Source organism: Babylonia areolata, chromosome 1 (assembly GCF_041734735.1).
Source record: "Babylonia areolata isolate BAREFJ2019XMU chromosome 1, ASM4173473v1, whole genome shotgun sequence".
In the NCBI taxonomy this organism is placed as follows: Eukaryota; Metazoa; Mollusca; class Gastropoda; order Neogastropoda; family Buccinidae; genus Babylonia; species Babylonia areolata.
In genome coordinates this window covers 26,649,249-26,658,798 of record NC_134876.1, presented here as the reverse complement: position 1 = coordinate 26,658,798, position 9,550 = coordinate 26,649,249, and the positions used below count along the sequence as shown (strand labels likewise).

At 44.5% G+C, this 9,550-nt stretch overlaps 1 protein-coding gene across 2 annotated transcripts; it reads right to left on the bottom strand.

The window, feature by feature from the left end:
* Positions 1-389: 389 nt before the first annotated feature.
* Positions 390-8,533, bottom strand: LOC143281301 (UDP-glucuronosyltransferase 2B33-like). Of its 2 annotated transcripts, none has more exons than XM_076586477.1 (2): positions 8,119-8,533; positions 390-1,932 (listed from the first exon to the last, which is right to left on the bottom strand). In XM_076586477.1, exon 2 carries the CDS (start codon positions 1,909-1,911, stop codon positions 391-393), a length of 1,521 nt encoding a protein of 506 aa, XP_076442592.1. In that variant the 5' UTR covers positions 1,912-1,932; positions 8,119-8,533; the 3' UTR covers position 390. The 2 variants fall into 2 exon arrangements, with proteins under 2 accessions (XP_076442592.1, XP_076442601.1); XM_076586486.1 differs by having other exon boundaries at positions 8,251-8,533.
* Between the last annotated feature and the right edge of the window lie 1,017 nt (positions 8,534-9,550).

The window sequence follows — 9,550 nt, the reverse complement described above, 5'->3', positions numbered from 1 at the left end:
ACGAGTGTGTGAGCATTTGCAGATACACATCGCGTGCATGATTCACATAATTGTATGAGAGATAGAGAGAGAGAGAGAGAGAGAGAGAGAGAGAGAGAGAGATTATGAATGTATTCATTACATTATTAAACTTTAAAACATTCTGACCATTTTATGGGTGTTCTTGCTTACTAAGCGAAAATTGTAAAGTGACTCAAGCATTAAATGCACAAACATTTCATTGTCATATATGTTAATTTTCAAAGCGATATCTCTTTATCCTGCTCTTCTCTAATGGTGGATTCTGTTTTCCTTTACTAAATGTTTCATTTTAAAACAACAACAGTAACAACAACAAAAACCAGAACAAGTATCAATATACACCAGAATACAACATACACCACAAGTAATTCACTCTGCCTTTGTTTTTCTCTTTTGGAAGCATCTACAGAGGGCACGTATCGCACAGTAGACCATCACGACAACCAGTGCCAGTACAGCAAGGATGAAGAAGAAGACATCCAGCAGCACATACTGATAGACAGGCATCTGTTGGCCGGCAGAACGCATGTAGTCACCACCATATTCCATCACGTGATCCAACCAATACGCTGCCGTCTCCATGGGAACTCCGTACAACTCTCTGAACAGACGGGAACGTTTAACAACAGCCTGTTTGTACCTTGGTTCGTTGGCAACTGTCAGAATGCTGGACCTCATCTGCTCAGCTGTGCATGTGTTAAGGTCCAGTACCTCAGCAAAACCTTTCACTCGAGCACGTTCTGCGTTGTAGTTCTGGTCAAGGAAAAGAGGTGTGGCCACGATAGGAACAGCGTGGTATAGAGCCTCGTACTGACCATTCTTCCCACAGTGACTGACAAACACTTTGGTGTGTGGATGACCCAGCAGGTCATTCTGAGGTATCCATGGTGCTGTTAGGATTTTCTTGGGATCGGGAGATGTCAGGTTAGACCTGAAGACTGACTTCATGGGAAGCTGCAGCAGAACCTGCAGGATCTTGTCACTGATGTGCTTTGGAAGGCCGAGCACGTAGGTACCAAAGGATGCAATCACTACACCCTCTTTGGCACTGTCCATGAAGGATTGGAACTCAGGTGGCAGGGCTTTGGCTGGTCCTGTTGCTGTGCCACCAATCAGTTTGACATTGGGCAGTGAAGGCTTGGGGTAATCCAGTACATGGTCTAGTTCCACAAGAAAGATCTCTGCTCTATTTGCAAGCACATCTAAGGGTAAATACTTCATTTCCGGAGCATACCTTGCCACTGCATCAGCTGGGAATGTGAGACTGGATGTAGAAAAAAGTATCAAAAGTAGCAAGTTGTATAGCCTTTGGAAGAAAGTCATCTTGTTGTTGTAGGGAACGATGTTGACCGGCACGTCGGCAGGCGAGAAAGGTATTCTCATCACTGTAGGAATGTAAACAGACCCCAGGAATGCAAACGGTACTCCGAGTTTATAAGGTATAATACACATCGAGTAGAATGAAGGGCTGTTGTCGATCACGATCAAGTTCGGATTTTTCTCCCCAATGGTTGAGATGAACGTTTTGTTTTTCAACATGATGTCAAAGAGATGCGCACTTTTTTGTAAAAAGTCAAATACCTTTTGTGTTTCTCCACTGAAGTAGTATTCACTTAATATACCAAGCGCATTTTCTTCAGCTCTAGGTATGGCTTCGTAAGGAATTATATGTATACCAGATGTGTCCAGGTGACCTTTGGAAAGCACATAGGTGGGAACGGTGACCCACACATCATGACCTCTGTTGGCCAGAGCACGTGCAACATTACTGTGGTATCTGGTGTGACTAGTGAAGGGTAAAGGAATGCTGACCACTGTCTTGGTTTCTGACGACTGTGCCAGGAACACCGTCACCAGTATACAGGTCAGGATTACTGTTGCAAGGGGCATCTTTCAAGAGTCAAGCGCCGTCTGTTGAATAACGAAACAAAATAATGATAATAATAATGATTATAATGATATAAAGTCTTCCATGAAAACCTTTTATTATTTTGCGTTTGTTGTCACATCCAAACATGTACACCTTGGATTTTAAAACAGTTCAAATGCCACATACACCTTTACATGTTGACAATTTTTTCTATCCACATTTGAGCAAGCTTCAGAACAGTATTACAACTGAAGCTGACCATAATCCAGGGATGCATAAATTATTTTGTTCCAAAAGCAGTTTCTATTTTCAAAGGATTTTGTTTTGTCTTGGTTCTTTTTTCATTTCTAATCCTATGTTGGCAATGACTTTTAGATACTTAAAAAGAAGGAAGACATGTTTATTTCTGCCTACGTTTGGCTAAATCAGTCTACTCACAGGTTTATTTCTGCCCAAGTTGGCCTTAACGCCTTATCAGTCTTCCTACATGTTCATTTTGGTATCTTAAGTCTCACTCTACATGTTTTTTCTCTGACAAACTTTGGCCTTATAAATCTTCTCCATATTTATTTCTGCCAAAGTTTGGCTTTATCAGTCTTCCTACATGCTTATTTCTACCAATGTTTGGTCTTATCAGTCTTCCTACACGTGTCCTGTCCGGCGTAGCTGGCACTGGATCAGCAGGCTTTCGATGCTAGGCAGGCCGCTCCTCTCCAGGACCTGGAGGTTGGAGACCCTCTCTTGCCACTTTATGCCGGGGATCTTTCGTAGGCATCTCTGGTGGAACTGCTCAAGTTGTTGAATGTGACGGCGATACGTCGTCCATGTTTCACAGCAGTACAACAAGGTGGTCAGCACAACAACTCTGTAGGTTTTGATTTTGATGCTGAGCTTGATGCCTTTATTGTTCCACAACCTGTTGCTGAGTCTGCCGAAGATGGAGCTGGTCTTGGCGATGCGCAGCATCATTTCTGCATCAAGGGCTCCGTTGCTGCATAGGGTGCTGCCCAAGTAGCAAAACTTGTTGACTGACTTGATCTCTGTGTCATCGATCTTGATTGCAGGTGGGGGGTGGGGGGTGGGGTGGGGGGGGGTCGGAGAGGGGTATTGGAGGGAGGAGGGGGGGGGGGGTGCGGGGGGGAGGCACTGGCGTTCTGTGAGCTAGCTGGTTGGTACATGGACTCAGTCTTGCTGAGGCTGATGGTGAGTCCAAAGCGCCTGCAGGAGGTTGAGAACCTGTCCATAATGAACTGCATATCCTCATAGGTGTGTGCAGCAAGTGCGCAGTCATCAGCGAAGAGGAACTCTCTCAACAGTGCCTCAAACACCCTGGACCTGGCATGGAGTCGCCACAAGTTGAAAAGTTTGCCATCTGTGCGAAACTGAATGTAGATGCCTTGGTCACAGTCTTAGAAGGCGTCAATCAGCATGGCAGAGAAGAGAATGGAGAACATCGTGGGTGCCAGGACGCAGCCCTGCTTCACTCCATTTACCACAGGGAACAGATCCGACATGTCAGTATTTTCCTGTACTCTCGCCTGCATGACATCGTGGAATGACGCAATCAGCTGGATTAGGCACCCCTGCCTGAGCGGAAGCCGCACTGTGCTTCAGGGATGACTGTGTTGGAGACATAGTCAACCAGTCTGTTCAGTATGATGCAGGCAAAGATCTTGCCGGCGATGCAGAGGAGAGAGATTCCACGGTGGTTATCACAGGAAGTTTTGTCTCCCTTCCGTTTGCAAATGTGGACAATTGAAGCATCCTTGAAATCCTGGGGGACCTCCCCTCTCTCCCAGATAGACTGGAACAGGGCAGTCAGTTTGTCTGTCAGCACCTCGCCTTCATAATTGTACATGTCAACCTGGATTCCATTTGCTCCTGGTGCTTTTCCTGACGTTGTCAGCTTCAGGGCCTTCCGGTTCTTGGCCTTGGTGGGAGGGGCAGCTAGCGAGTCATTGATTGGTAGCTGTGGAAGGGCTGCATTTACCTCGTCAGATACGGACAAGTCTCTGTTGAGGAGGGTGTTGAAGTGCTCTGCCCAGCGGGCAAGGATGTCTTTCTTGTCTGTCAGGAGGGTGGTCTGGTCCAAGACTCAGACAGGGGTTGATCCTGTGACTCTTGGCCCATACACAGCTCGGAGTCCATCATGGAAGGTCTTCGTGTCGTGAACATCAGCAGCGGACTGAAGCTCTTCGGACTTTCCCACCAGGTGTTCTTCATCTCACGCAGCCTCTTCTGTACGAGTTGCTTGGTTTGCAAGTACTGGTTCTTCTTTCTCTGGCAGTCTTTATCGGAAATGTGATCCTGATGCCATATATGCAGTGTGTTCAGGAGCTTGGAGATTCCAGAGTCGTTGTTGTCAAACCAATCTTTGTGGCTCCTCTGTACAAAGCCGAGCGTGTCAGCTGCTGCAGTGTACACAGCATCTCTAAAGGTGCTCAGTACCTCTTCTACACCAGTCGGTGCAGGAATTTCTTGGAGAGCTGCTTGGATTTGCTGCTGCAGCACGTCCTTGGTGATAGGGAGGTGGTGGATGCTCAGCTTCCTAGGGGGTTTCTGCCTGGCTGGTTGGAGCTTGCATGCAAATCTGATGTTCATCTTGCTGTGTACCAGGCGATGGTCCAACCAACAGACTGCTCCTCTCATGCAATGTGTAATGGAAACATCACCTTTGTTCCTCTGCTTGGAGTGGGGGTGCATCCATGTGTTCTTGTACTTGTCTGCTTGTTGGAAGAGGGTGTTGGTGCTGGTCAGTCCATGCTGCGCGCAGAGTGAGAGCAAAAGCAGTCCGTTGGAGTTGCGCTTGCCAGTGCCGTGCTGTCCTAGGACTTTTGGCCATGAGGAGAAGTCCACGCCGACGCAGGCACTGAAATCCCCAAGGATGATCAGCCTGTCCTTTCTGTCTACTGCTGAAATGGTGCAGCTGAGCTCCTCGTAGAAAGCTTCTTTGATGTCATCAGGGTTGGTCATCGTCGGGACATAGCAGCTGATGACTGTGGAGAAGCGATCCTTGGACAGCTTCAGACGCAGGGTTATCAGCCTATTGTTTATCCCACGTGGAAGGCTGTCAAGCTGTCATGCAAGTTTGGTTTGTATGGCAAATCCCACGCCTGAGGTTCTTGGGGTGCCATCTGGCTTCCCAATGCAGTAGAAGGTGTAGCCCCCTCCAACTCCCTCCAGCTGGGTTTCACCAGCAAACCTGGTTTCGCTCAGGGCTGCTATGTCCACCTGGTAGCGATCAAACATTCTAGCAATGAGCGCTGTGTGTCTTTGTGGTATGTCTTCTCTGTCCAAAAGGGTGCGAACATTCCAGGCACCCAGAGTCAGGGCATGACTCCTGGTTCTTTCCTTCTGTTGTTTTCGACTGCTAGTGTTGGATGTCCAAGTAGGTGTTGTTTCCTACTAGGTACTAGGTGAAGCAGGCTTTGTTTAGGGATCGTTTTATCTCCCCTTCCTCATGTGTGGAGAGCAGTGCTGTCCCTAAAAAGGGCTGCTCTGACGCTGTGGGAGGATACGGGCGCCGCATCTGCCCCAGTCTATGGTGGACGACCATCACCCCACAGCCACATGCGTGCAGAGTCGTGACTAGGAACTTCCAGCAGCATTCTCTGACTGTCCCCGTAACCACTTCTCTATTGCCACAGGGCTTGTGAAAGCTGGGTGTTGAAGGGCTAGCTCGTCGTTCCGACATTAGCCTGGTTGCCTGACCAGCACAGGTGACGTTTTTTGTGTTTTTTTTAGTGAAGAGGAGTTGTGCAGTCCCTTCCCCACTCTCTCACCTACTGACACTCAGAGTCCCACAGGTGCAGATACTGCCACGTGTAGAACGGCCTCGGCAGGGGCAGGGTTTTTTTTCGGAGTTCCGTATCCTAGGAGGACTTCCAGCCAAGGATAGGAGCTCCCCCTGCCCTTTGGTTATCCTCTTCCACCTTCACAGCCGTTGGGAAAGGTTTCCTCCTCCGCCTGGTCCGTCGTTGGGAGACTTCACATGTGGCAGGTAGTACTGGGTTACATGGTACCAGTAGCAAGGGCTATGCCCCTGACCTGACACACATATATATGTATGTATGTATGTATATGTATGTATATATATATATGATTGTGTGTGTGGGAGGGGGAAGGTGGGGGGGGGGAGGTTATGAAAATGTAGATACTTGAAAAATTAGAATTGAAATTTTTGAAACGCTTGTTCAAACTGAACAGGAATACTATGACCCAAATTGTTTATGGAGAAACTGGTATTTATCCAGTTAGTGTGTTAGTGAAAATGAGATTAGTTCGATTTTGGACAAACTTTGTGATATCAAACACAGAAAAATATTCTGGGAAAATATATTTGATATCACTTGATTAATATCGAAATGGTATTTATTCTTCAAAGTGGATGAGTTGTATCAGACAAATTTTAATAGAAACAGGGTATGACTGTGTTTGGGATGCTCAATTCTTAGAGAGGGAATATTTCTGCAAGAATGCCAACAATGCTTTGAGAGATAGTTTTCAAAATCTATGGAAACATGCTCTTGAGGCGAGTAGTAAATGTTTGTTTTATCGAAATTCCAAAAGTGGATTTGGTAGAGAAAAATATTTAAGTCAAATCAATAATTACGTTATCAGCTTCTTCAGATTTCGAAGTAGTAATCATAAGCTGGAAATAGAAGCATGGAGACACAAAGGCATACCACGAGAGTTACGGCTTTGTAAGGTTTGTAAGATGTCTGTGATTAGGGATGAGTTTCATTTTATAATGGAATGTCCCAATTATGATAAGTTACAAAATAGATATGTTCCTAAAAAAATATATTATATGTCTCCAAAATCGGTTTTAAAATTTTGTGATATGCTCAAAGGAGGCAAAAAAATTCATTTTAGCTGTAAGTAGATTTGCAAATGATGCCTAACTACACTTTTGGGGTTAAAAGACATTCCTGTTTTCTCAACTTTTATGTCACATTGTTGTGTATTTGGAAATGTTTGTGTAGCCGTGTTATGAACCGAGTGGTATATAAGGGGACGGTACAAAAGAAGTAACTAATGGTGATTTACTGTATTAAAGGATAAACAAGAATTCCTGTGCACAGGCCAGGAACATATAGAGGCCAGTCACAAAAGAGTTTTTCTATTGTTTTATTTACAATAGTTATTAGATGAGAAGAAGAGCTAAGAAGAAGACAAATAATGAGAGAACTAAGAGGAAGGCGTAAGAAGAGATAAAACAGTGCCTGAACAAACAAATGTCATTAGCACAATATGTCAGCACAAGTGAATAGTAGAGCACATGTGTACATATTACATGGAAATACTATCACTTGGGTTTGGGATAAGCAACAACATAATGCATATGAGTGAAGACCAAACGCTGACATCAAATGACATTTCTAATACATTTAAATAGTGCAGTTAAAGTGATTGAAGCTATGCTGATTTAGTTAAAGTACACTGACAGTATAGATTAGGTAAAGCTTATACTGTGTCAAAGTGACTCAAATGAATCAATTTATCATGTTGCACTTTACTGGAGTAAGCAGTATTGGAGAGGGAATGATAACTAAATTACAATTAACAGAATGCGATACATACCAGTTGGTTTTAACCAATCACTGATATTAAATCCAACACAATCTTGTAATCTCGACAGAATACTACGCACATCTTAGAGTAATGAGAATCAGTGAAACACTTAGCAGCATAACTGATATCAGCATGTAAAATAATACATGAATAATAAACAAGATGACAGAATCAGTGGCTTTGATATTAAATACTTGCAAACTGAGAGACCTGATAGTAAGTGAAGAACCATCATGGCTTAACCACTAAGTGGTGAATGAACTTGCCCAAGTTATTCGTTGCATATCAAAGCCAAATATCAACATAGTAAGCTTGTGCTCAACATTTAAATCTCCTCAGCCGAAGCCGGATAAGGAACATAATTTTCATCAGTGACAGCAAATGAGAAAGAACGCGTCATATGCATTCACTAGATTATTCTTGAACAAACAATCAGTGTCCAGAGACGTCACTGACTGTGACGTTAAGAAGAATTTAAATGGAATACTGCTCCAAGCATATGAGGACATGGCGATTTTCTAGATCAACAATCGCCGAGCTGTGACTACATGTCAAAGCAATAACTGAACAAAGAATTAACTGAACAGAACACAAGTACTATGTCAAAGAATACAATTTACAAATCATTGGCATATTCTAAATGGAGTACTTACAATGATACGTATGGAGATGTCAGCCGTTTGGGAACACACACGACACAGGCACACACACACACTGCTTGCGACGCAGCAAGAGAGAGGGCGCCAGGCCGAGCCAGTGAGCACCGGGTGAAAGTGACTACTCACCTCCTACTGAGTCTCTTTATGCAAGTTAAGCGGACTGCAAAGGCAATTGCGTGTGCTGCAAAACTTGAAAACTTGGAAGTTGAGTTGAGCGAGGTGTATCGTGCCATCTGAGCCTGACTGCCTGCTCTGCTGTGGATGTTTGAAAATTATTGCCTTCACTGCTCTTGCCTTCCGTCCGCGAACTGCCCGAGGAGTGTTTATGTTGCTTACTGCGTCTGTCTGCCTGTCAGTTTGCCCGCAATCTCTCTGCAAATCAAGGTCAAGTTTAGAATGATGACCGAATCCCATGTCATCTCGTTTGCCAACTGACATGTCAAGGGAGTTAAATGGCAGATTCGTTAGAGCTAGCCAAGCTTATTACCTCCCCTGTTGATTATTCCTGTTCAAGCCACCTTCAAACGTTGTAGTCCAGTGTGCTGTGAAACATGTGGAAGCCTAGCCCAGAGTTGAGTGGGTGATGCCTTGGAAATTTTTGGCGGAGAGATCTATAAGTTAGGATATGTCAATATTTGTGCCAATGTGTATTTGTCATTAACTGTGATCGAAGTTCACAGGTTGTCGATATAGCTACCCCAAACGTCACAGGCTTAAGCTGCTGTTTTTCAAGGTGGGTTGTTCTTTTACGCTGATCTGCTCATGTCTGCAGGGGCAGATGACAAATAGTTCGCCTGTGTTTCACTCTGGGAAATGAGTCACGGCTTCTGAGAAGTAGGGGGACACCAGAAAACTGCCACTTGTTAGAGGTAGAACATCAGAAAACCAGGTATAAACTGGCACTTGTTAGAGGTAGAACATCAGAAAAAAAAACAGGTATATACTGCCACTTGTCAAAAGTAGGGGAACATGAGAAGCAGGTATATACTGCCACTTGTCAGAAGTCGGGGAACATCAGAAAAACATGTATATACTGTCACTTGTCAGAAGTAGGGGAACATAAGAAAAACAGGTATAAACTGCCACTTGTCAGAAGTAGTAGAACATCAGAAAAGCAGGTATATACTGCCACTTGTCAGAAGTAGGGGAACATAAGAAAAACAGGTATAAACTGCCACTTGTCAGAAGTAGTAGAACATCAGAAAAGCAGGTATATACTGCCACTTGTCAGAAGTAGGGGAACATGGGAAAAAGGTGTATACTGCCAATTGTCAGAAGTAGGGGAGCATGAGAAAAACAGGTATATACTGCCAATTGTCAGAAGTAGGGGAGCATGAGAAAAACAGGTATATACTGCCACTTGTCAGAAGTATGGGAACATGAGAAAAGCAGGTATATACTGCCACTTGTCAGAAGTAGGGGAACA